Source organism: Prinia subflava, chromosome 12, assembly GCF_021018805.1.
Source record: "Prinia subflava isolate CZ2003 ecotype Zambia chromosome 12, Cam_Psub_1.2, whole genome shotgun sequence".
NCBI lineage: Eukaryota > Metazoa > Chordata > Aves > Passeriformes > Cisticolidae > Prinia > Prinia subflava.
Genome location: NC_086258.1, coordinates 9,780,491 through 9,806,933, shown reverse-complemented (window position 1 = coordinate 9,806,933; position 26,443 = coordinate 9,780,491). Strand labels below are relative to the sequence as shown.

Sequence of the window (26,443 nt, the reverse complement as noted above, 5' to 3'; positions counted from 1 at the left end):
TAATTTAGAAAGGGTGAAGTTCTGAATTATGTGCTGTGAATGTGAAGTAGAAACTTTTCTTTGTTATATGTGCAGTATTTTTTTTTAATATTTCATTGTGAGAATAAAATCTGGAAGTTCTGTTCTCTAGAAATACCAAGAGATGAGAGGCAGAGCAGCCGTAATATAGCTGATGATTATCTTAGAGCACAAATTCCTTTGGCATTCGAAGAGCTGAAGTAGTGTTTGATTCTTATGCTGGCAAGGAGAGACTCTAGACATGTCAAAGAGTATATAACGTGTCAATAATAACTATTACTCAAGCATTCTTTCTAGAAAACAACATATATCTAATTTTAAAAATTTCCGTGTGTATTTTTTTGTAAAAACAATACTGTTCGAGGTCTTGCTTAGACTAAAGGTGGAAAACAGCACTGCAGGTTTGCAGTCCTTATCCCACAGCCGGTATTGGACACAGACATCTTGCCTGATCTCTGTGGTAGAGTGAGCAGTAAACCAGTATTGGCTTTCATGTAGCAATAAGAAAGCTGTGACTGATGGATGAGTTCTTTTCTCTATAAACAAGCAAGGAACAGTGTGGGACTAATCAGACTCCTGCTGTGGGATCGTGTTTTCTAATGGCATATCCGTATTACAAGGAACTTTATACCCTAGGTACAGGCTCATCTGCTCTGAAGAGACCGTTTGAAGACAGTGTTGGAGATGATAAAGATCCAAATAAAAAGATGAAGCGTAATCTGAGGAAAAGTAAGTGCAGCACTTCTCAATTCTGTTTTCAAAGATCTATTGTACAGGGGGAGTTGCTTTAAAAGCTTCTCTGTGTTGGTGTGGTAGAGCATGTGAAAAAGTCTTTGGAACAAAATTGTTGCCTCTATCACCCCGCATTCGGAATGTCAAACACATCTCTGTGCATCTGAATTTTCCCTGACATGCTTTACTAACTGAATGATTTGCATTTTTAAATGGGAATACCCATCAAATTACACCAAGACTGAAGCTGCCCAAGCAGCTGAGGTATTTTATTGGTAACATCCCTGTATCTTGGGGTCATTTTCAAGTACTGCAGTGAGTTTGCTGAGTGAAGATTACACTCTCTTCACTCTTCCCCTTCCTGAGATAGGTGTTGGTCTCTCAAGATCTCCCACAAGGAAAATAAAATGTGTAGTCTGCAAAACATTAATGTTGCAGATATGCACAAGACTAGAAATCTCTTGCTCTTCTTTCTCTCTAGAAATCTAGAAATCTCTTGCTGGGACCCAGTCATTGTGGGATGCAGTCATTCTGGAGGCTATTTTCATTGTGCTACTTGGGTGCCAGTTCTGGATCTGGTTGCCCATTAGCTCTAAAACTTGGTACTCCTTTTACAGCAGCCAGGAGGAATACAGCTAGCTGCAACAGAATGCTGTTAATATAAAACCAGGTCATTATAGTTGTTTCCCCAAATTAGAATGGCTTAGGAAAGATTTAAGTGTTACAGTTCTCCTCACCCTCGTGAGAGGCTGAGGGGTAGGTTTTGCTCCTTGATACAGACAGAAGGCACTGAAATGCAAACTGTTTCATTTTTCTGTTCATCTTGTTTTGTTCATTTTCCTTTCCCCTCCTTCCCCTACCCCTTCTACTATCTTGTACTAGTACTAGATAGTAAAGCAATAGATCTCATGAATGCTCTGATGAGGCTGAACCAAATCAGGCCAGGGCTTCAGTATAAGCTGCTGTCACAGTCTGGTCCAGTCCATGCCCCAGTCTTCACAATGTCTGTAGATGTTGATGGTACGACTTATGAAGCATCAGGACCTTCTAAGAAAACAGCCAAGCTCCATGTGGCAGTGAAGGTAAGGCAGCCTGAGGTAATCTGCTAACCCCAGATCTTGGGATGGAGTATGAAATGTGCTTAGAACTAGTAATATGCAAGCTCAAAATTTAAAAAAAAATCATTAAGGTGAGCTGCTTGCTGTGTGCTCTAAAGATAGCTGGGCATGATTCAAAGAGCATCACTGGTTTTGTGCTAGCAGGGGGGAGGAATTTCCCAGGGCTCTACAGGTCAGCTTGTGAGCTCCTGGAAATAGTATTCTGTCCTTGGTGCCTGAAGAGCACCTCTGTGTACTGGCTAAACCACGTCAATGATTTATCCAGTCAAATTTCCAGTAGGACACTGGTATCATTCACACACTGGTCTAGCTGCTGTTGCTTCCTGTAGGTGTACATGACAGGACAGACTGGAATGCCCAGTGAGAGCATCCACCAGATGTGATGCTTGGGGACGTGGCTTCGTGGTGGGCAGGGCTGGGGTAATGGATGGTTGGACTCAGTGATCCTAAAGGTCTTTCCCAACCTAAACGAATCTGTGAAAGAACATCTGTTAATAGAACTGCTCTTCTGATAGGAACAGGCCCATCTGTCATTCTCTGCCTCATTTTGTTTTGAAGAAGAATTTCCTTTTTAGAATCTTCATCTGGCAACTTTCTGCTTTCCTTTGATTTCAGTTTTGAAAATCCCATTGTCCTCTGTACTTTCAAGTTCAAAGTTTCCAGAAGTATTTGAGGGCATGCGTTATTCCTCCAGGAAAAGTAGCTCTCTGCATGTGTGTCCTTCCAGACCTTCTGCCTCATTCTTTTATTTTGCCTTCCTCCCTGCAGTTTAAAAAACAACAAAAAGAAGCCCAAAAACCCCCTTGCCCTGAAAAACTGTGACTGCTCTGCCCTTGAACCTCTCTGCGTCAGCCAGATCTGTGCTGATGCCGACCCAGCTCTGTTTCTCTAAATTTACACATCAAAACATCCGCGATTCAAGCCAAGAGGAAATGGGTGGTGCGGTCTTGGGTTTTTTTCTTTCTTTCCCTTCTCAGCAGACCCAGAAGCTGCCTTCCCAATCTTGTAAGAGGGAATAACGTGAGATTTCCCTTTCTGACCTGACCTTTTTAAAATGCAGAAGCCCTGAAAACACAGCCAGATGTGTTTTCAGGCACCCCCAGCTGCATGGGAGCTGAGCCGGGGGTTACCCAGGCAGTTCTCAGCTCAGGGTTTGAACACAGTCATTTTTACAGACTTTGTTCTTGGCCCTAAATTTTCAGTAGAGCCTCAGGTTCCTTTCAGTTTCCTTTGCCCTGTGTGTGGTAGCTCTGTGCAGCTGGATCAGGAAGCTGGTTAAGGGAGAGGCTGGCCTTGCTCGTGGAGGATGTTTTTGAAGGAACTGAGCTCCAGAAGTACCATCTTGTACAAGGCTTTAATTCTCACAAGACTGTTTGTCAACGTTTGCCCCACAGTCCATCTCTTGATCTGTCCATAGACACAGGGAGAGGGAAATCATGCATGAATTTCCTTATAAGACCATTAACCGTGTCTTTAATTTCTTACTTGACAAGGATGATGAATGATGCTCATGAGTATCTTTGAGACTAAAATTCTGCTTTGTGTTGATTCCACTTTTGGAAACCTGAAATTATTTTCCCCATTATGACTGTATTCCCTACTGATAACCACCGAAATGGATATCTCCATTTCAATTGGGAGAAAACTAATATTCTAAGCAATCTGCCTTTTTTCAGTGGTGGATTGTTTGTTGTGCTGTGATCAGCTTTGTATTTGTTCCTGTTCTGCTGCCTCTGTCACAGTTCATTTCATGGGGCTTTGTTGTAGGTTTTACAAGCGATGGGGTATCCAACAGGTTTTGATGCAGATGTGGAGTGTGTAAGTTCTGATGAAAAATCAGATACCGAAGGTAAAAACGAAACGTCTTCAATCTCAAGCAATAATAATACTGGAAATTCCACAGCTGACACCTCCGCTACCCTAGAGGTGAGCATTGCATTGAAAGTACAAAAGAGGTGTGGGGTTTGGGGTTTCACTTTCCTTTTTTTTTTTTTTCCTGAACTAATTGTCAAAATGGTAAAACATAAATTTCGTCAGTTGGGAGACAATTTCCAGACAGTGTGTAATCATGAATAACTCAAACCACATACATGTTTAGTCCACTGAGAAATTTCCAGGGAAATTGAGTATTTTTAATGGAACTGCCCTGTTTTTATCTATAGCTGAGAGAATTCTATTGCAGACTGATCTGGTGTGCTGAGATCTCAGCTTTACCTTGCTTTCCAAACAGTTACAGACATTTCTACTGAAACACATGACTCAGGGCATGACATTTCTTCAGTGTGAGCTTGGTAGTACCAGGATATAATGAGATTGAACAGCAGAGACATGTGCAGGGCTGGGGAGTCTCTGTGTGCACTGTCTCCTTTCGGTGTGAAAGCCTTCAGTCTCAAGGAACCTGACACCAAAGCTTCAGCTTTGGATTCTCACGGGGTTGCAATTGCAAGTGCAGTTGGTGTCATTTTTAGTCTGTGCAGGCACCAGACCAGGCCATGAGGACAGTAGCACTCAACAACAGAAATAAATGGGTGTGACTTCTGTGACACCATCTTTTGTCCTCCTGCCCATCTTTAGAGACCTGCCCTTTGCTGTGCCAGCATTGCAGGTTGTGCTGCAGCCAGGGCAGTGTTACCTGTGGTACAGGTGTGCAGAGGTTTGGCTGCCTTCTGAAGAAAGAAAGGCTCTGAAGTAACACCCTGCGTGTCTCTCTAGGTAAGAACTCAGGGTCCCATCCTCACAGCAAGTGGCAAAAACCCCGTGATGGAGCTCAATGAAAAGAGGAGAGGTCTGAAGTACGAGCTCATTTCTGAGACGGGAGGAAGCCACGACAAGCGCTTTGTGATGGAGGTGAGTGCAGCAGGGGTTACCAATGCTGTTGCAGAGTCGCTGCTGCAGCTCACAATTTCCTATTTTGCCTTTTGCAATGCACATCTCTAGTGCTGATTTCTCAGGTTATGTATCTCATTGCTGCTGTGATGATTCAGCTAGGGAAAGGAATTGCCTTTCTACTTTAGGAAAATATAGTGAGAATTAAAACTGGATTCTGACAGCCCCAAACTTCACAACAAGGAAGACTCCAGGGTATGGGCTAAATCCAGTATCCAAGAGATATGCTGGTCCTCTTTGAGTTGCACTTGTAGTTTCCAGATTGACACACTGGTTTCCCAGGATCACCTTTAGCAGTGTCAAATTTAGAATCAATAGAAATTTGTCACATAAAACACCAAGGATTTCCTACTGAAGTTCTTTATGGGTGGCACATCAGCTGAGTGGGTGCAGCTTGGTGCTCCTATGGATCAATACTACACATAAATTCATGTCTTAAATTTTAGGTAGAAGTAGATGGACAGAAGTTCCGAGGTGCAGGCCCAAACAAGAAAGTAGCAAAAGCAAGTGCTGCATTAGCAGCACTTGAAAAACTGTTTTCTGGACCTAATGCAGCAAATAACAAGAAAAAGAAGATTCTTCCTCAGGTAAGAACTGCCATTTGCTTTTTGGACCATTATCCCAGCTCTGGGTTGGTTTTTGATACAGAAGGCAGCACTTTAGTAAAGTGAGGGCTTGGTGTTGTCATGAGCTGGTTGGTTGTGGGTGAAATTCTGGCCCTACTGCAGTGATGTGGGTTCAGGAGGGTAAGGGAGATGTAAAACCAGTGCTGGAGGTTGAGGAGAGTAAAGTTGTAAGGAGATGGGGAAGACAGCAGGGAAGAGCAGCAGAGAGAGGCTCAGAAGGCAGCAGTGTTCAATCATGCCCAAATCTGAGGTAAATAAGGCACAGTCTGAGGGAAGGGACTGCCAGGGCTGAGCACAGGGAACGTGCTGGGCTCTGCAGGCAGTGACAGGGCCAGGGCCCCGCTGTGTCCCTGTCACTCACATCCTTTGGCACAGCACTCTCCAGTCTGCGCTCAGCCAGCCTGGCACATCAGGCATGTTTACAGAGCCCTCTCAAAGGGGGCCAGCTAATGCAGATGGCCTTGTACTGCAGCAACACTTTCACTCTCTGAACTGCTATTTTTTGTCACTCTGGGCAGACTAAAGGGGTTGTCAATACAGCTGTTTCTGCAGCAGTCCAGGCTGTTCGAGGCAGAGGACGAGGTGCTTTAACACGAGGGGCATTTGTTGGGGCAGCTGCTGCTACTGGATACCTAACACCAGGTAAGGCACCACACTTGTAGCTGATAGTTTAGTATTTGTCTGCTGGGGTGTTGTTTTTCATGTGTGTTGTTCACCTATGCAAGTGATTTTTTTAACTGAGATGGAGCAGAAGGTTTCATGGGGGTTTAAATAAATCAAAGGCCTGGAAAGCTGGCAGAGTGTATCCTTTATGAGTGTGCAGCTCAAAGCTCTGTGTGGACAGAGCACACAGTTATGGGCATAATGGTTTTCCTGGCTTTATTATTTTATGATTTGTCTTCATAGTTCACTGCCATGGCACAATTCCCAAAACTCTCTTCCTACCTAAGAACCTTCTGGATGATGTGCTGGTTAGCATTAGGAGTGCCTTTCCCAAGAATCCTTTGTGAACATGAAGTCAGCAAGCTCAAGAGCCCCTGAGCTCCCAAAACCCCTCTACAAGAATTCCACCTGGAAGCATCTATTAGTAGCTTCTGTGGTGCCCAGAAATGAAAGAATTTCTTTCCGTACTCTGGCTGATGGGAAGTCATCATCCACACTGCATTGTTCTGATTAGCAGAAACAGCTTCTGAAGTCCAAGGGCTTCTGATTCCCATTTCACATTTGCACAAGAAAATGTTCATGAAACGATCACTTTCTCGATCCTCAAGTTTTCAAAGTGCATTTTCTTTGTGGTGCTACAGCATGTCTGAGGTTTGTGGGTGACATGTGAAAGGAATCCATTGTTTTCACTTGTTACAAGAACCACAGATTTGTAAGAATGAGATGCTGAAGATGCCTCAGTCAAAGCAAATCCAGCTGTAGTTTCCAAAAAATAACACTTCTAGTCCTCATGCTCAGGTTTTCAGATTACAGCATGAGCTCTAATTACACCCCCCAGCAGCTCACATGTGCTAATAGCACAGGACTGTTGTTCGGGAGCCTTTCTGCCTGGCACTGTTGGCAGCATGTCATCTTCATTGTTCCTGTATGGTCATGTCCTTTTAAATATTAAAACCCAGTAATTCATTTTTAATGGCTGTTAACATTGTTTTTGGAACTGTCTGTCTGCCTGAGGAGTCATTTAAGAGACACTTTAACCTGCCAGGGGCATGCTTCTTGCCAGTGTGGAATTATTCCAGAAATAAGTTTAATTTCCCAGTCGCTGTAGTTAAGCTTTTATTGGCCTTGGCCTTCACAGATTATTTCTCTCCATCCGCTATTCTCCTCAGAAATCTCTTACTTTTTGGAGTGACACCAGCAGTCTCACCAGAAAAAAAACCCCTGTAAAGCCCTCATGAACTACTGACACGTAGAAACCAATGTTAGTGTTACCTGTGTTGCTTTTTCTCTCAAGTACTTCAGAGTCAAACTCTGCTCTCTGGGGAAAAATGATCTGTTTGTGTGGAGGTGTTCACATGTTTTCTGTGGAACTCTGTTAGAAATGGCAGAGAAAGCAGAATTCACAGGAGCTTTACTGAGGGGGACGTGACATCTGCCACAGGCATCCAGCATTCTCTTTTTAAAGGAAATTTAGGAAAATGACTGTTCTCTGCATAGACTGCATTTGTGTTTTAAGAAGAACATAAGCAAATATGGGATGTCTGTGTCATGCTAAATCTATGTTCTGACAGTGCAGACTTGAGGGATTTGGTGGAAAAGAGAATGCTGAGGAAATAAAATAGGGAATTTTAACTCTTTGATACTGAGGTTTGACAAAGTCCCTGGCAGCTTATTCTTCAGGCCACCGCACAGGAACATTTCAGTGTCTTCAACCCTATTTCTATGTATTGGTGTGAGTTTGGTTTTGCTGTGCTCCTGCTTGAGGCACAGGTCCGTGCCCTTGTGCAGGTGTGCAAACACTGAGAGGCAGTGCAGAGAATGACCCCTCCTCCTGTGTTTCCCTGCAGGCTATGGAGCACCATACGGATACAGCACAGCGGCACCAGCCTACGGTATGTACAGCCCTGTAATTAACACCTTAGAAATTATACAGAAACTGTTGTGGCAGTCCAAATGTGGCAGTCCAAGGAGAAATTCAGAGATTTAAGCTCTTAAACCATGACAACACCACCACTTTTATGCCATAACCTTGTGGTTCTTTTTTGGTTGGAGTAGCTTTTTGCCTCTGCTTTGCCTGGTCTGTGGAAGGCCTGCTTGTCCTAATTGCCTGTTCCCTTCATACTGGAACCCAGTCCAAGTAGTTCCCTTACTTTTTACAGCCAGTCTGTGCTCCATTCAAAGACTACCGAAGGGCCTACTTCAGCATCTCTGACTGAGATCTAGCTAAATGGCATTACAGTAACATTGGTGAAATGTTTGTCCTCAAGTGTAAATGACTTGTGGACAAAGCTCCCTTAATGCTGTCAACTCTCTGAAGTCTATAGGCAAATAGCCCCAACCCCTGCAGGCTAAAACACCACTGCTTGGGACACCAGGATGGGTTTTGGGTAGTCAGTACTGGTAGCAATCTGTCTGTGAGGCAGCCAGGACACAGTCATTTGCCACAATGCTTTTCACTATGAAACGTGTTCTATTAGGCTGGCAAAGCACTGGTTCCATGGAGACTGTAAAATGAGCTGATAACCAGAGAGCTGTGATGGAAGAGTTTTTCTTAACTCGGCTTCTCCCTTCCCCACTGGCTTGTTTTACGCTGGACTAACAATGCATTCCTCTAACCGGCCCTTTTGGTTACTTTGAATGAGGTTTATGTGGCAATGGGAGCAGGGCAGTTTGGAGTCAGTGATATGTCCTGGCACACACAGCATGGGCCCGCCAGGCCAGCCCCACCAGCCTCTCCTGCCGCAGGGACCGGTCACAGTCTGCTCCTCAACTGACCGGCATCTTTCAAGGCCTGGAGTTCTTCATATGGGACACTTCTGCTTTTTGGCATTTGGGATAAGTCATTCCTCCCAAATCTGTCTTAACTTGGGCAATACCAACTCCCCTGGTATCATTATAAAAGTTAAAAATATTTTGAAATGTCAATTATGTGACTTTTCTAAAAGTATGAGCTCTAACAGGGCAAAATGCTGCTGCTTTATGGCAAATGTTTGCTTTGCCTGCCTGGGACCAGCTGGTCCAGTTCTGAGAGAGAATGGGTCCTCAGGCTGTGCTCAGTGTGGAGTTCTGCCCACAGAACTGGAACAGACCTCTCTAGTTTTACACCTGCTGACTGGCCCTGTGCTCTGACAGAAGGGCAGCTGGCAGCAGGGCTGTCCCCATGGAGAGTTCTCCTTCGTGGTGCATCACACAAGGAACAGCAACATGTTTTCTCAGAGAAAAATGAAAGGAAATTTAGTTTGGGGTATGGATTTTTTAAATAAACCCCTTGGTTCTTTTCAAGCAACAGTCTCTGAGTATAACTAGGATTAGTGGTATCTGCATGTCTGTGTTTTTACAAGCAGTGACACACTGTGACATGAGGAATCCTTTCCCTGCTGAAGGCAGGAATATTACTGTTACCAAGTTTCCTTGCAGATTTTCTTGGTTTTTTTCATTCATTCCTTCTGTTTTGTGATTTTTTTTCTCATTATGCCTGTTTTGGGAGCCAGATTTTAAGCACTTAGCTGTATATATGTGACATATCACTGACTTCAAAGCGTTGTGGAATTGGATGCCCCCATTTTTCACATAAAGAGTTTCTGTTCTTAATGTCTTATGATTGTGATGCAAAGTTCTGGGATAATGCTTTTTGGCTGTAAGGTAAACATGTCTCTTTGCCTTTGTAAGCTGTTGCATGTTGGGAAACTTCACTTTGATCATCTGGTGCTCTGGAATACCTGCTGTTGCTGCTTTGTGATTTCTAAATGGATACATAGGTTAAATACTAGAATTTAAATAGGCAAGATTAAAAAACCAAACAAACATTTAATTGTGCAGAAGTTTGTGAGGCCACAAGAACTCTAAAATAATAATGAAATCAGGCAGATGTCAATCTTTCCAGATTTACTACTTCAACACAGGAGAGGAAGTGCAGAATAAGGAAGCAGATGCAGAATTTACTGTAGGTGCTTGATTTTTGGCTGACCTACCTGGATGCTGATCAAAACTGCTGAACAGTTTCCCTGTGAGTTGTGTTTTATGCACAGCAGTGCCTGTCTAGAATATCTGCAATTGCAACTGGCCTGTGAAATTACCTCAACGTAGAACAAGCTAGTAGAGATTAATTACCATAAAGATTATGAAATAGAGCTTCAAGTCCAAATACACGCTCTGCTTTTGAGAATATCACTTCCTTTAATTTTATCAAACACCAGGATAAAAATAAAGCAGACTTTAAGCTATAACCATCTGTCTGAAATAGTGCAAAGTGGTGAAGCGTTACTGTGTATGGGACTCTGCACCCTGACATCACACTGACTGACTGAGCTGGAAAAGGTTAATGAGAACACTACTGTAAGCTCTTATTTGACTTTCTTGGATTGCTGAACTTATTTGGAGTCCTCTCCCTTTCTTCTCTCTGTAGGTTTACCCAAGAGAATGGTTCTGTTACCAGTTATGAAATTCCCAACTTACCCCGTTCCCCACTACTCATTCTTTTAGCAAATGGCAGAAGCTAATTCCTATTGATTGAACAACACAGTACAGTACAGAATGTTAGAAGAAAAAAAGCCTTTTTATCCTGTTTTCTTTGAACACATACTTGAGCAAAGTCATTTGTAAAGAAACATCTTTTTCCTACTTTTTGATTTTAACAAAATGCAAATTTAGTTCTCTAAAACTTGAAAAAATGTTCTGTGAAATGTTACCTCATTTTCAAATAACTTATACCAGCCTTCTGTTATAGGGAAGAACTAGAAGCTTAAATCTTACGTTTTAAATGAAGTATCCGATTATGTAAAATTAAATTTGTGAAGGATGTATAGAATATAAAACACTGATCACAAATAAACTGTTTTGTTGTAACACAAGAGTACTGCCTGTTTCCTAATGCAGTCACACAGACTCAGTTAATGACCTGTATTTGCTGTAGGGTTACTAAAAATAGTTCTTTAAAAAACAAAAATAAAAATTTTAAAAAAACCAAACCACATGATAGAAACTTTACAGTTAACATTTAACTTTGTAAATACTCTGGTGTGTAATAAACTTAGTAAAATATGGGTTAAAATATTGTTTTATCTTATTTTTTATAGTTAAGCATCAGTACCTGAGTTTCCTTATAGATCAGCATACTGTAACTGTGATTTTAGACACAGTCTTAATTATCCAAGCAGATTTCACTCATACACAAAATGCTGAAAAACAAATGAAACAAAGGGAATTAGTCTGTCTCTGTATAAGGCTGCATTCTGTGAAACAAGTATTAAACAAGTATCAAAGTTCCCACAGAAGGATGCAATTCCAGGGATACACCTTACACCCGTATTGCCCAGAGAAAGGACAACAATAATGTTACAATCAGGTTCTTTAGAGCTCAAAAACTACATGTTTTCTTTTTTGTTTTTACAAAAAAAAAAAAGAGAAAAAAAAATTCCACTTGTTCTTGTGGCCTTCTTCACTTTTAAGATTGTCTGCCCACCCTTGATTTTCCATCCACCATTTCTACAAAAAGCATTTTATTTGTCAATTGTATATTGAACCAAAGGTTCTCCTTTTCCCCCTTACATTTATAAGAATCTAAAGCAGCAACAAGGTCCCCATGAAAACTTGCTATTTAATTGTCCCAGTTCTTGTTGAGTGCTGCTGTGAAAAGTGACACACTTCAGCCATAGGCCAGTACTTTTTTAAGAGTTGGTGCTCAAACCCAGAGCCCTCTTTTTGCTGAGGAGTGTGTGCACCTCTCTGAAATTGCAGGGTAGGCCCCAGCTCCACGACTGGAGTCTCCACGGATTGTGGACTGCTGTGGGTTCTGACAAGGGATTGCAGTCTTTATGAAGGGATCACCCCACAAGTAAGCAGCATTGTTGGTTGCACTCTCTCCTCAGCCCTCACCCGTTGCTTTTCCATAGGCTGGCTTTAGCTCCTGCTCTTCCAAAGATTTGCCTTTATCCCCTGTTCTCTTAACAGACACTGCTGCTGAGGCAAGGGGAGCTGCATCTGTTCTGAGGGTGTTGAAAGAGCAGTGCTTAAAGCAACATAAAGCTCCTCCTCCCCACAGCCCCCTTAGAGGAGAGAAATACTAGAAAAGCTGAGTAAGGGGTGGCTCACAGAACAAGCTGCTTTCCCTGGAATTAACTGCAGCTGTTATTCTCAAGCTAAGTATTTTTGCTTTGGAATGTGTTTCCATTTCCGTGGTTCTCCTCCTGCCATAGCTCTCGCTTCCGTTTGGTGTTGGTGGGATTTTAACCAAAGGCAGAAATGGCCCGGGAGGGCCTGGTGCACCCACGGAGCACAGAGCAGGGGCTGGGGATGGAGCCAAATTGAGAGGTGCTCAGAAATGGCTGATTGTTTTGCTGGCCTATGGATGAAAGGAAGCCATCACGGAGCAGAAAAAGCATGGCTGATCAGAGCCCATTTTTGTTAATCAAATATTCATTAAAGGAATCTTTCCTCTGCACACATTTTTTCCCCCCACCTCTCTTCTGGAGTACCCCTAATTGGCAACCTTTTGTAGTTTCCTTTGGTTTTTTTTTTTTTTCCCTGAATCTCCAGTTTTGTAAAATTCCAAACAAAATATTCTGTGAACCAATTCTATACAATGAACATTTGTAAGCCAAAAACAACTTCTTATTTCAAAGACAAGAAGGGCGCTATGCTCTTTTCCAACATGATGGCAGTCATTTCAGATGATTTATAGAAGTCATTTTTTATTTTTTGTCATTTGTTGGGAGTTACTAACCACATTGTAAACTTGCCCCCTTGCTGCATATTTTACATTTCTCTGCTTTACTGAAAATATGAATGAGCTGTCAGTTCTTTGTTTAGAAAGTGGTAACCTTGGAAGTGTTAGATGTTTCAATACCTTCAAAGAATTCAAAGTGCCCACTTTACAATGAAAACTCCACTTGCAGCTGAAAGAGCAGAGAAATTTAAATGAAGCTTTAGCTTCAGCCAGTCTCAGAAATTAACGTGAGGTTTTTGCTTCTCTGCTCTTCTCCCACTGTAGGTGGTTTTTTCATTGACAGTCCCTATTGCCAGCCTCTCAGCATCGCACCTTTTATTATTCACTTGGGCCCTCAAGATTTCTTCTCTGACTTCTAGAACCATCAGGTTGTGTGGCTCCAAATGGCATTTTGTACATGTCCTAAAAGCAAGAAAAACGTGGCTCGTTTTGAGGTTTCTCAACTTCAGACATGGAATCTGAGCTTTTTTCCTTTTTTTTTAAAGTGTTTTTCTCACTTTTTGAACTTTGCTCCATGTAATGAAAAGCAATACTGAGTCCAAGCCACAGTGCTCTCTTTGGGTACATAGCAATAGATGTGTATATACTCCTGGTTATTTCTTTACACCACAAGGGGAAGGACTGGTGTGTTGAGGGGGGAAAACCAAACGCCAAACCGAGGCACAACCCGGGTCGAGTGCTGCTTCAAGCAGTGAAATCTGCCTTTATTTTCACTATTGAAGTCCTTCAGAATTTTAATACTACACTGAATTTGCATGTTTCCTATAGAAGTTGCTACAGAGCCGTGCAATGGTCGCTCCTGCAGCAGCAGTGCTTTGTACCATTGTGCATGTCAGCAGACATGAAATGTAGCAAAATGGTAGAAGAAAAAAAACAGAACATATATTTTTTTCCAAAATGTAATTGAATTATATATTCTCTCCCCCACATCATTGATAAGAGGCACAAAAATGGTAGGCCTGAACTTGAAAATCAAATGGATTGCTTTTGTGTCTCTTAAAATCATCACCAAATGATAGGAAAACTTCAGTTCAAAAATATCTGCTGCTCTAAATTTACTAAGTTTTTTTCCCTCTCTAATATTTGTATGTTGATATTTTGAGATTGTCAATCAGCAATAACTGAAAGGTGAATGTTTTTTTAAATGGTATTGGAACATCTATATGTTGCAGCTTAAGACTTCTAAGCAGTTTTCAGCAGGTTAATTCCACTTTATTCTCATTCTCTCCGGACCTTCATAGCCATATGCACTTGTATAAAATAAGCAGAAATGTAGTGACTGTAAGCTGAGATCGTGATATAAAAGGTAAGAGATTTTATTTTCAGCTTAAAGAATATTTTTATTGCTTTTTTTCTAAAAATCTCATATACCTGTGACAATCTTGTATATGGCACGTTTTTATTATGTCTTGTTAACTCAGTGTTTAAAGAGGTAATACATAGGTCTGAATCCCAACTTTGTATTTCTCAAGGCCAATTCAAATACTCCAATTTCAGTTAAAAAAGAAAATATTAACTAACACTTAAGAAATTGTTTGGTTTTATCAACAGACTGTTCTCCTTCAGATTTTCTCCTGTGTAGCATAAAAAGCTGTGTTGATACTGCTGTGTCAGGCAATGCAGTCCTTGCCTCCCTCTGGACACGTTTGGGTAGGTACCAAAGCCAGGCCACGGCCTGCTCTAAATGAATGGCACATCGGATTTCTGTGTGCAATGAGTGATACTAATAACAAGAGAAATTATTTCCCTAAACTATGAAACCTAAACTCCAAGTGAAGGATGGAAAACGTTGATGATATTGCAGTTAAAATCTGCAGAGATCAAATGACATTAGGCCAAATTAATTCAGGAAGCAGCCACGTTTGCTTCCCTCCTGCGGGTGCAGTGCAGGACAGGAGGGCAGGCAAGCAGGGATTTACCTCTGTGTGAATCCTTTGCTTAGCTGTGGTTTTCCAGCTGGCAATTAGGATACAGCCATCCATAAATAATTGTTTTCAGTTCTCTAGTGAATGTTTTTAACAATATTTTACTTAGATTAAAATGGGTTTGGATTATGACCTATTGGTGCACATGATATGTGTAGTTTTAAAATACTATTTTTTTATTTGTCTTTTAAACCTTGCGTTATGCAAAGTTGCATAGTACAGTACTCCAGAAGTGCAGTACTTGCAGTACTTGAAGTTGCTGGAAACAACTCTTTTTATATAAAAATGGTTAAAAAATAAAAAAGCAAAAGGGAGCAAGCTGATGATGACATATTAGCATTTCAGGGTCTCAACTCAGAGATGAAAACATGAACAACCCCTGACTGGTAACAGCTGACACTGGTGTCAAACAGAAAACCACCTGGTTGGTATGCAGTGGTGTATCAAGCCCAAAGGTCTGCATCAAAACTCTAACAGCAAATATAAACTATATTTGATTTTAATATTGAATCATCAAATTCACTAATAACTGCATGTATAGGTTATCCATTCCTCAGGCTATTTCTGGATATAATTCATAGGCTGGTAAGAGAAAAAGAGTTGTTCAATAGTGTCAGCTTTGCTCCTGTGGGCAGGGACTTGCACCTGGGCAATGAACTAAGGAACTGTTCTAGGGGCTGGCCCTGGAAGCCCAGAACCCTTCCATGACATCTGCAGGACAACTGATGAGCAATCAGAATGTCCCTCCTGTTCAGGTGGCAGGTTTCCATCTGCTCTTATCTTCAAGGTACAAACTCAGGGCTGCATCTGCAGCTCACCTACAGTTCAGTCCCTTTTTGAGCCTGGCAGGCCCGGCAGTGCTGATCCTGGAGCAGCAGGCTGCTCTGCTCCTTCAGATAGGATATTTTATGCATCAAGGTGCATTATAATGTATTTCTCCTGAATATTCCTTTCCTAAGCTTAACTGCTGTCAGCCTGACAAGCACTGTCCACTTCAAGGACTGATAATAAAACATCTTGCTGACTCCCATTCGATCTGCTTCTTTGTGGACTGTGGTTGGCAGCTTAATCCATCTGTATTTCTTTCCATCAGAATTGCTTTAACTGTGACTTTCTGTATTTTTCTGTCATCACTCTATTAACTCTTAAAATCCTAAGCTTTCCACTCTCCTAGTTTTTTAAAATGATCTCAACTTTGTTGCATCTTTTTCCTCTAGATTTCTCTAATACCCTGCTGTTTGTAATGCAGTAAAGCATTGCAGTGTTTATGTCTGAGATGGCCCCTGGCCTTTGCTGCTCCCTTTTCAGTAGGAGAGAACCATTTTCTGGTATATGGAACACACTAAGACTCCTAAATCCTGGATTCTGCAGCCACTGGGAATCAGAGATAAGACCATAAGGTGCATGATTGCCTGGGGACCCCTCTCATTGATACACAACTTGAGCAAAATAGCCCCATGTATAGAAGGGTCACACAGTAGGCTCTGATGTGTATTCATATTTGAGCGAGCAGCCAATTCTATCAGCAGGTTTTAGCCTAATATCAGGCTATTATCTGATGAGTAATTTGGGTAGCATCTGCTTCATCAATGCTGCAACAAGCCTGGTTTTGCTAAGGCAGAACTAGAAACTCACTTCTTCTGCATAAGACTTGCAGGTTTCTTTTTAAAAGCCTCCTCACAGGAGCTTGGTCTGAATTGCCTTTTCTGTGAGGTTGGAGGTCTGTGTTACTGCCTTGCATGTACCAAGAGCCAAACATGTAAATCTGGTTCTGTATGTTCTGTGCAGCTGCCAGTAGCGTTACCAATTCCGGAGTACCTTTTCAGTGGAGCAGAAGTGGTATTTTACAGTTTGAATTTCTGGTTCATGGCAAAGAATTCTGAAAAAGTTCCTTTCAATTAGTACATCTATAATTAGCAGACCAGGGAAAGTCTGTGCCTATACACTACCCACCTTAATGCCAGTTTTAGCTAACCAGATGATCCGTGTGTATTTCGGGAGATGGTGTCTGGCACTTAAAGGATTAAAAGGCAGAGATTTACAATGAAGAACCGACCTGTTTAATGTGTTCTCTATACTGGAAATGACTGGCATCACCATTGACTTTGGTGCTACTTTGCCAGCCACACGAGATTCCTCCAGGCATGCTCTGTCTAGAGAAGGGTTTAGAGTAACCAGGCTGGTTAGGAGGGCTTGGCTAGCTCAAAGCATGGTGTGTGCTGTTTCCTGCCATTGTGCTCTGTGCCAGTGCTTGCTGTCTCCCTTAAGCACACATTCAGGAGCTGGAACACGGTGACCTTATTCCTGGGCGTTTGGCCAGCTGGATGGAGGGAGGCCAGCAATGCTCCTGAAGGGAATGTGTAACACGAGGCCTTGGTTGCCCAAGCAATTTCTGTTGGACACAGTGCACAATCCAACCCTCACAAAGGCAATTTAGTGCCTGGGTAGGTGGTTCGTAATCTGTCTAATTTGCTGTCGTGTAGCCAGTGTGAGCTAATTAGATGATTCAGCAATTGTCATGGCTCCCCACTTAATGTGCTGTAAATGCTGCTGCCAGGACTTTCACTGATGTTAAATACCTTTGCTTCTGTGAATTCTGTTCTCCTGCCCTGCCTTTTCTGATCAACTTCTAGTAAATAACTGATTCTCTCAAATTATGAAATTGTTACATAGAAGTATCTAGATTCTTAAAAACTTTTAATCAGACTGTGAAGCACTTCAGAGAAACTAGTTTTCCTACAGATATTTCAACTTACTCATGTGCCAGAGGACTATTTCTACTCATTAACAAAGATCTGAAAACTGCTCCAGTATCTCTCATCTCTGGAGACAAGGATTCTTTCTTTGAAAACACTTGCCTTCTGGTAGGAAAAGAAGATTTAAAGTGTGTCTTAATAAAAGACTGTGCCCTCAAGCCCCTGAAAGAACTTAATTGGGGAAAAGTGCACAAATCTAAAATTATTTGAGGCTTTTTGCTTTCATTGAGCTATTGAGAACAATTTCCCTGGCAACAATTTCCTCAGATTATTAGGATGTAGAAAATGCAGAAGAGGGACATGAAGATTTTTCAAGTAGTCTAGAAAAAAAATCTTCTGTTTGTTGGCTGTTTAGCTATGGGACATCATTCTCTTGTCATTTCTTTATCTCTACGACAGCAATAAATGTGAGCAGCTTTAACGTACCATCTCTGATCCAGTCCTGGCAATGTTCCTTGGAGAGTGAGTGTAGCACTCCCTGTTTTTTCTGCCACCAACTCACTGAAACGAAGTCCCTTGCTTCATTTGCAGTTCTGCATCTGTACTTCTGAGCCAGTCTAGAGGTGGGATTGCTGAACATCTCTCTAAATCTGTATAAACAATAAGACAGTATTTCAGTCTTTACTCAGACAAAATTACAAATTTCCTTCTGCCTCTTGTGCTCAGTATACCAAGATATGCTCACTCAGTATTAGAACTTCTTGCCTTTAGCTAAATTCTAAGACAGTTGCCTGTTACTTAATGAAGGGAAAACTGTCCCAGGCTCACGGAGTTCCAAGGCACAAAGCAGCTTACAAAAACAGCTCCCATTTCCGGTGGCTCTGGGAAACAGCGCAGGAGCTCAGCTGCTGTGGATTCCTTTGGATACACCATGAGATGTGTAAATATGAAATTCAGATTGTTGTTCTCAGCCATGAAGCTGACTAGGACCTCGCCTCTCTGGCATCAAAAGAATGAAAATGAGCCCTGTGCTGGGCACACTGAGGAGTTCTGTTAGGAACGGCTATTCTGTCTCAAAAAACAGTAACTCAGCTCAAATGTTCAGCACACACACCCTCTTGGGCTTCCTGCTGAATAATCCAGTGAAAAATGAGATATTTTATTGACTTGTTTAAAGCAGAGCAGAGAGACAGGGTAGCTGAATCCGCTGTCTTGGTACAGGAGACAGCTTGTCTAATGGCTTGCTGGTTTCATTCCACTGGAGTGGAAATTCTGCTAAAGTCATTTTAGAGCACTTCACCAGAGAAACCCAGCACTGAGGTCCTGTGCCTGTGGGCCACAGGAGCAGTTTCACATGCACTTCCTTTTGAATATGAACTATTTAAGCTAGTGGTTAAGTATTTGGCATTAAGAGGAATGTCATCGCTAAAGTGTTTTATTACTTAACCGCAGAGTGATGTCTCCTTAGCTTTATTTGTGTCATCTGAATCCATACCTATTTATGTCCAGGTATTCTGGTGCTTGCTTTTTCTGCTCATAGATACAGGATTCACTTTTTGTAACTGACATGTGAGGTAATACAAAAGCACAACTAGGACACGTCTGCCTGTTCCTGTGTCCAGCCCTCTCTCTGGGGTTTCCTGGGAGAAAGGGGCTCTTCCTCACACACTGGTCTGTGTAGGCAAGGCAGTGCTTTGCGGTGAGTGCTATGAGTTAGGTAAAAGTTCATCACACAGTAAGGGTAAATTCAGTAAAGTGGAGTTTTTTCTCCAGTTCCTGAGAGTGCGTGAAACATTCAGACCACATAGTTTACCTTGATGTTACTGAGGAGCTGAATGTCCAAAAGTAGTGTGTGGAGATGTGCAGTTCTAAAGCATATCTCTTATTTTGGATGTTGTTTTATCTTGTATTTGGTGCCTTAACTCTGTACAATTTAAGGTCATATATACTGTACCACAGGTAGTTTAGTAGTTGTGTACTTGAAAAGAACCCACTAAGCCTAGTCTATAGAAACTCTTGTACACACTGAAGCCTTCTCAGGGGGAGTACTCGTCCATGTTTAATTAATAATCCACCAAGAAGTGAGAGTTATGAGAATGTAAAGAGCATTTAAAAATTTTAACTGCAGAGAATGAATTTATCTGAGACTGAATTTATCTGATTTCTAACTTCAAAGGTTTGAGGCAGTAAGATAATTAAAGTTGCAGTCTCTTCAGTGCTGTGTAAGTAAACAACTTAAAAATGTTTTCTCACCAGCCAGAACTGCATGTTTGTGAAAACCTCTGGACTCTTATCTCTACTAGAATAAATAACACTTAATTTTAAAAGGCATTAATTGAATGTAACTGGCTATCCTGCATTGGTTAGTACAAGAGAGTTGGAATGAGTAAGAGCTGCAGTTTGTTTTTAAATAATTAAACTTAAGCCTCATTCATGCCCCTAACTAGGATCTAGAAGCTCCAGCTGCTTTATGCTGCTTTGCAGTTCATGAGGTGTAGTGCAGCATCAGCCTGAACACAGGATTTCTGAGTACATCTGCTTCTGGCAGGATACACTGAGGCAAGGGGGAGAAGAGAGAACAACAGAAGCAGAATGTCCTTCTCCAGTTTTTATGATAGAAGTTGGAGGGAAAGTTGCACTGCCTTTTCCAAGCCCATTAGGAGAGCCTGTGGTAAAACCAGGAGGTTTATATGTGCTGGGGAAAGCCTTGTGAGCAGGGGGAGCTGGGGCTGCTTTTTCAATAGTTAGTGAGAAATTAGGTAAGAGGTTTAAGCTATCCATCCAGCTGGTTAACAGCTGCTAATGATGTTGCTACAGGAGATGAATTTATTTTTTCTGTTCAGCAAACAAGTCCAGGATTGCTGGTTTTCCAGAGGATGAATGCAAGAAATCCAGTGGATTGATTCTGTTTCCTGATGCAGCCCTACCAAAACCAGGGAGATAGTTCCAGGCAGTGCACAGAGCATGCAGTTGAATTCTGGGAGGCAAAGGAGTACAAGTATTTTCCTCAGAAGGAGTAGTTATTTCTGCAATGCCCAGTGTTCTAGATGAGCTGCCTTTACAGAGGAGCATGGTAACAAGGGAAAGCAGACACTGCTCCCACAATGACCTGTGTAATGTACATATTTCAGGTCACCAATACTGGTGTTAACTTCTTATGACAAAGTAGGTTCATCTTACCAGCAAAGTGTATTTTGACATTCTATCCACTTCTATTTTTTAAGCTAAAGGGGAGTTAATCATAGCACTCATCTGTTTCGAAAGGAGTAGAGCAGAAGGTAAGTTTTAACTTCATACTTTGAAGCTGCTATGAATAGATTAACAGTGTTCCATGGAAACAACTGATGTACTTTACTTTCTTCGAGTTTAGTTTCTGTGTTCTTGCAAAAGCACAAGCTTGCGTAAGCGTAATCAATAAAAGTTACTCAGGGTACTGCATCATCTCAGCAGCGGACACTAACTGCATCTTAAGTCAACAGGCACACATAAATCAAGCTTAATTAAGAGGAACAGGACATCTTGGCAAGTTTTGCTTTACTACTGGCACTGCTACAATTTAATGATCTATGCATACCGAAATGTGTGTATTGCTGCACTCCCAATAGATTGTGAGTCTTGTAAGGGTGTCCTGTAAAGTAACAAAGTCAGGGGAAGAGAGACAGGATTTATTCTTCTGTCATTATTTTCACAAAGAACTGTTTCCAAGCAGATGGAAAGCCATTCTGCTCAAAGGAGAATAACGGTGGGCTAGAGAACAGCATGCAGAGCAGTACAGCTTTTGAAAAGTTAGTGATCCTATGAACTTAATTATGAAAATTCTGATTTGCAGTACAGAGTCTTTCCTGTGTTTTTAAACTCGTATCACTGCTTCCCTGCTCAAAATAGCAGGACAAGTGTAGTTTTCTAGTAACATCTATTGCATGGAAATGCACATGCACTGGAAGAAAAGGGAGGCTGTACTGCAGAGAGCACATTCAACTACAGAGCCATTCTCTGGGCAATGCTGCATAATTTAGGAGTGGGTAACCATGCCTTCAGGGACAACATGACACAGAGCAGATGGTTGAGAAAAAAAGTCACAGAAAAAAGCCTCCAAGCTTTGTCCAGTCATACATTTACCCCTCCCCGCAAAAGGGGACAGGTACATTCATACACGCAAATGAGTTATCTGTCAGGAATCACAGAGGTCCTTAAGGACAAATGTTTTGTGGAGCCAGTCTCCTTTTGGACAGAAAAAGGAGGAAGTTGACTCTGTCTTCCAGTTCCAAGGTGCAGTGTCTTATTTCTCATCCTAACCCTATGTCAATATTTATTGATCAAACTGACTAAGCTTTTTAGGCCGACCAGCTCTCTACGAAGCAATTCTGTTCTCTTGAGCCTCTGCAGGGGCCAGTAACTGGTGCTTAACTACTGCTTCCACTGCGGAATGTCACCGTCCTCCAGCTGCCCCAGAGCCAGGCTGGGACACTCGCACTTCTCAGAGAGCAACACTGCTGGGGGTGGGTCTCTCCAAAGCACTGAAGTACTACAGCAGAGCAAGTCCCAGGGGGCTGCATGCTTTTTAAACTCCTGTCCAGTTCTGAGTGACAAAGCTGAGCATGAAACCTGTACTGCCAAATGGACCAGCCCCTTGCTGAGAAGGGCATCAAGGGGAAGCAGTCTCAAGTGGAGATTTTGAGGAAAGGCCGGTGCTTTCCAAGGCCAACTCACAGGCCTTTTTTACTGGTTGAATTTCCACCCACCAAAAATCACCATCAGCCAAATCAATTAAAATTGCTGCTAATTTGGGGTAAAATATCACCTTTGTGTAACCCAAATCACCACCATCCAGGCTCTAAAGAATTCAGGAGGCAGAGCCCTTCTGACAGGAAATCTGGCAGTGCAGTCTGATGTGACTTTTCTGATGATAATTACTTCTCCAAGACAAGGAAAAGACAGGGGCAGTGCTTTGGGGCAGTGTTTCATGCTCAGCAAGTTTGTAGAGGGAAGGAATGCAATTCTATAAATCACTTGTACTGTATTTGTTTCTAGACTTGAATGAATTTCACTTTTCCTTTGTGAGTCAGCGTATTAAACCTTAAAGAAAAGGTCTATTTTTCTAAATCTCTTTCACCAATAGAGGTCTGACCTGCAGCCAAGAGATGGATTTATTTATCCACAGAGGACGGAGTGTTTTGTTTTTGAACTAAGATTGGATATAGCATTGAATAAAAAGAAGTACGACCTATAAGCTATCTAAACTTTAAATACTATGAACAAATTCCACAAATGAGTAATACAGTGGACGATTCCATCTTTCTTCCCAATAAGTCTCTCTCAAAGAAGTTACCCAGAATTGAACTTTCAAATGAAATACAAGAGATCCTTGTGGTCTAATTACAGACTACTTTCAAAATGCTTCCGTTTTCTCCCCATTTGTAATCAGTAGAGAACAATGATGACTGAACTATTCCCAACTATAAATGAAGCAATTTCAAATAAAGTAATCTGGCAACAACCATGGCTATTTATAGCACTAAAAATCTAATTTCAACATTCAAATTCTCTTAATTTGGTAGCAGTTGAGTGGGAAGAAAAATAACTGCACAGCAAATTTTAAATTGAGCTGTATCTACTCACTGGCCAAAAAAGCCTGCAAATGTAAAGGGAACGCTCTCTGTACCTTCAGTTGCTTCCTCCTGTGCTGCTGTACCCCGTACACTTGGCTTCATTTGGCTTCTGTGCTGTGGTTTGTACGCCAGCCACTGTTACTGACTGTACACGACACGATCTGCACTGTACTCTCGGGTCATTTCCACTGGTTGTAACCCAACGCTACAGACTTCTCTGTATATAAACCAGAACCATGTCCCATTTGCTTCCAATAGCTCCAATAAAGACTCATCTCTGTGAACAGGAATTACGGACTAATGATTGCTTGGGGGTTGGTTCCAGTGCCCAAGCTGCCTTCCAGGGGTTCCTGAAGCCTAGGCTGCCAAACCACAGAGGTGCACTGTGCCTGAGCCAGGTAAGAGGCTCAGCAGAAAGGAGAGACGGGCTCCCGGAGGCTGCAGCGTTAGCAGAGATGACTTGGACAGGCAAACATAAAGCACATTTATGCTGGAACAAGCAGCATGCATTCCTTCACAGAGGTAAAACTGAATAGAGCATTACCAGACTGCAGCTAACGAGGGCTGCTGCACACAAGTACCTCTGGGGCTTTGCCTTGGAAGCAGTACCCAAAAAGCCCAGAGAAGGCCATGAAGGCAAGTTTCACTCCAAAAAGAAATCTGGACAATTCCTAGTATTTAGCTAATTAGAAAAGCTAGATGTTTATTTTTTTAAAGGATAAATTACACATGTAAAGAACAAGTAAGGTTCTTTCAAAATTCTCTCCATCCCTCTCATTTCACTGTGTTTCTTAAATTCCCATGGTCCCTGTTTGTCCTCTGAGGTCCAAAGCAAATCCAAGCAATTTCCTTGTCCAGAGCCACTGAGGGCAGGAGTTGGGGATACCATGACAATTGCATGGCTGGTGTTGTTTGCTTGAGGTTGCAACTCATGGTAAGATTTACTGAAATATATACATATCTCCAGTTGCCTGCTGTTACAAGAGAAGTCAGTCAACACACAGCCTTTTCGTAGAAGTAAGTGCTTTTCTGGTCTTGAAATGATGAATTGAAATCTGAGTGCAGAGGTCATTAATCAAATTCAGAGGAGAACAGACTTGAAAAGGGATTAGAAACTGTTATGAGCTGACTATAATTGAGATTGCTCTTAATGAAATGAGATATATGAAATCCCTCAGCTTAGAATGTCTGATAACTGAACCAGGACTTGGTGTGAGACTTTTGCCCTCGACAGGCCAGTGTGCAACCAGCCCAATCTGCTGGTGTACTGCAAAAAAGTCAGTTCTGCACAAAGAGCTCCTCAGGGACAACTGTACCAAACCAAACAAAACCACGCATCACTTAAAATTTGGAGCTGTATCAAATATTTAGCAAGTAAGATCCACAAAGAACTGACCAGAGTCGCTTAAGAAAACATCATTAACACTCAACTGAAACTGCAGTCAGTCTTACCTACTGCATTAGCATAAGGCCTGTGTGTGCCCATGGCTGATGTTAGCTGGCTCACTAAGGGGTCATTCCAGAAGCTCCCTGGGGATTATCATCTCTGAGGTGCTGAGAAGGCTGACAGCTCTTCAGCAGCAGCCTGGCAACTGCTGCTCAGTGACAGCTCAGAGGAGCTGGCGGCATTCTGTGGCCTTGCAGGGACGGGAGAGGGGCACACACGGGAGTGGGATGTGGGAGAAGCCACTCAGCACTAGACCGGTAAAGGAGGCTGGCACATCCTTCTTTTGTCATTGTGAAAATGCCTGGCATCTCCCACTCAGTTTTACTCCTGTCCTGCTATAGCTAAGCTAACTTTGCCCAGGCAGTAAGGGTATCTTACTTACAGGGAAGCTGTGATTTGTGGACCCTGTCCTCCCCACACCCCCTTGCAAACCAAGAAATACCCAAGTCCATCTACTTTTCCTTGACAACCTGCAGTGCTCTCACTGTGAATCTGCAGCTGAATGCACACAGTGAAATCTGCAGCAGAAAGCTCCTTCATTTCAGGCCCTCCCCAACACTGCTTGACTGCCCCATCCCCTGCTGGCACAGCAGTGAAGGGATCCATGCAGAAGGAACCATCTGCTTAACAAGCAAGACGCCCAGTTTATCTTGCTGCAATCAGCATCACCTTGGAAAAGTATATTTGATTACAGAAGAAGCAGGAAAAAAATATTGATTGACCGATGTCCAAGCTTGACTGATGTAAAACAACTAACAAGCCAGCCTGTACCTTCCATGTGCAGAGAGCTGCTGCATCTACAATCCTGCCCAAAACAGCACCCCTCTTTCTGCAAGAAGTGTCACCTCACTTAATTGCTCACGACATAATGCTGACTTCGGTGCTTTGCTGCAGGGTTGAGTTCCAGCAAGTCAGCTAGAAAGAGTTTTTCCCATTTGCTAAACTGTAAATTATCCTTCTCTTTTTGACCCCAATCCTTGGTACAATCAACTGATAGAAACTGGAGCTGCCATTGCTTTCAGGGCCCTGAATTCATCTTCACTTTGGGCTATACGTTCCAGCACATTTATTTGTAATGCTGTAAAAAGCCTCTGTGTACTCCTGTTACAGTTACAACAAAAGGCCCTTTCTTGCTCCAGGCATGAACACGAGGCAAAATCCTAAAAAGGCCTTTAGATCCCAAAAAAGGGTCACATACCCAGCACAAATAAAACTTCCCTCTTCCCCTTTGCTTAGGTGCTGGCACACACCAAAGGTGGGATTTCCTGCCTGTAATAAAGGCAGGCTCAGCACTGCTGATTCTGATTCATTCAAATGGACTTTTTTTTTTTAAATCTGGGTAACTTTGGATTACAGCAGAAGAGCGAAGGCTAAACCAGGGCAAGATGACAAAATACAGCTCAGTAAATCCAATTATGTTGCCCTGCAAAGCAGTTCCACACCAACTCCTGTATTGCCAATATTGCAAGTCTTAAGGTAGCCACAGGACTCCTGCATTCAGCACAAAGCAAGCATATGGGCAGGGGTTTGAGCTGCTCAAACCTCAGTTCTCCTGGCTTTAAAGAACTATGTGGTTTTGAGAAAGACGCTGTTACATGTAGAAGACATGTAACTTCTGTCTGTACATTAAACTAGTCTCTTTGAGATCAAATGAATAAAAACTTGAACAGAATTCAGAACTTTCCAGTTACAGTAATTACTGGCCTCCTCACTCTGTCCTAAACATGAGAATGTGCAGCACCTATAGACATTGGATCATTCCCCTGTTTTCCAGGCAGCCAAGACTTGTGCCAAAACCACGGTGGTTTGCTGTGGTGTTCTTGAAAGAACTGACAACCCCCTTTCACTTACACTGTGACAGCTGACAGTGACACAGCACTGCCATCTCAGCGAGTCCTGTACTACCTTTTCTCAGGCACAGCAGTTGAATAAAATCTGCACGGCGCTTTTATTTTCCTTGTGTGGCATAAACTGACCAGCCACATCAGAACACTGCACC

General features: G+C 42.3%; 1 protein-coding gene across 6 annotated transcripts in view; it reads left to right on the top strand.

The window, feature by feature from the left end:
• STRBP (spermatid perinuclear RNA binding protein) overlaps positions 1-23,287 on the top strand; it is a 58,701-nt gene extending 35,414 nt beyond the window's left edge. For 2 of the 6 annotated variants that reach the window (XM_063409892.1, XM_063409891.1), the window contains exons 11-18: positions 655-747; positions 1,633-1,832; positions 3,636-3,794; positions 4,581-4,715; positions 5,201-5,341; positions 5,899-6,022; positions 7,891-7,935; positions 10,449-10,893. In XM_063409892.1, the coding sequence (XP_063265962.1) occupies positions 655-747; positions 1,633-1,832; positions 3,636-3,794; positions 4,581-4,715; positions 5,201-5,341; positions 5,899-6,022; positions 7,891-7,935; positions 10,449-10,525 (974 nt within the window). In that variant the 3' untranslated portion in view covers positions 10,526-10,893. Of the gene's footprint in view, positions 1-654; positions 748-1,632; positions 1,833-3,635; positions 3,795-4,580; positions 4,716-5,200; positions 5,342-5,898; positions 6,023-7,890; positions 10,429-10,448; positions 10,894-14,008; positions 14,074-17,847 lie in introns of those variants that run through there. The other 4 variants (XM_063409890.1, XM_063409889.1, XM_063409894.1 and 1 more) reach the window with 3 other exon arrangements.
• The last annotated feature ends 3,156 nt before the right edge of the window (positions 23,288-26,443 follow it).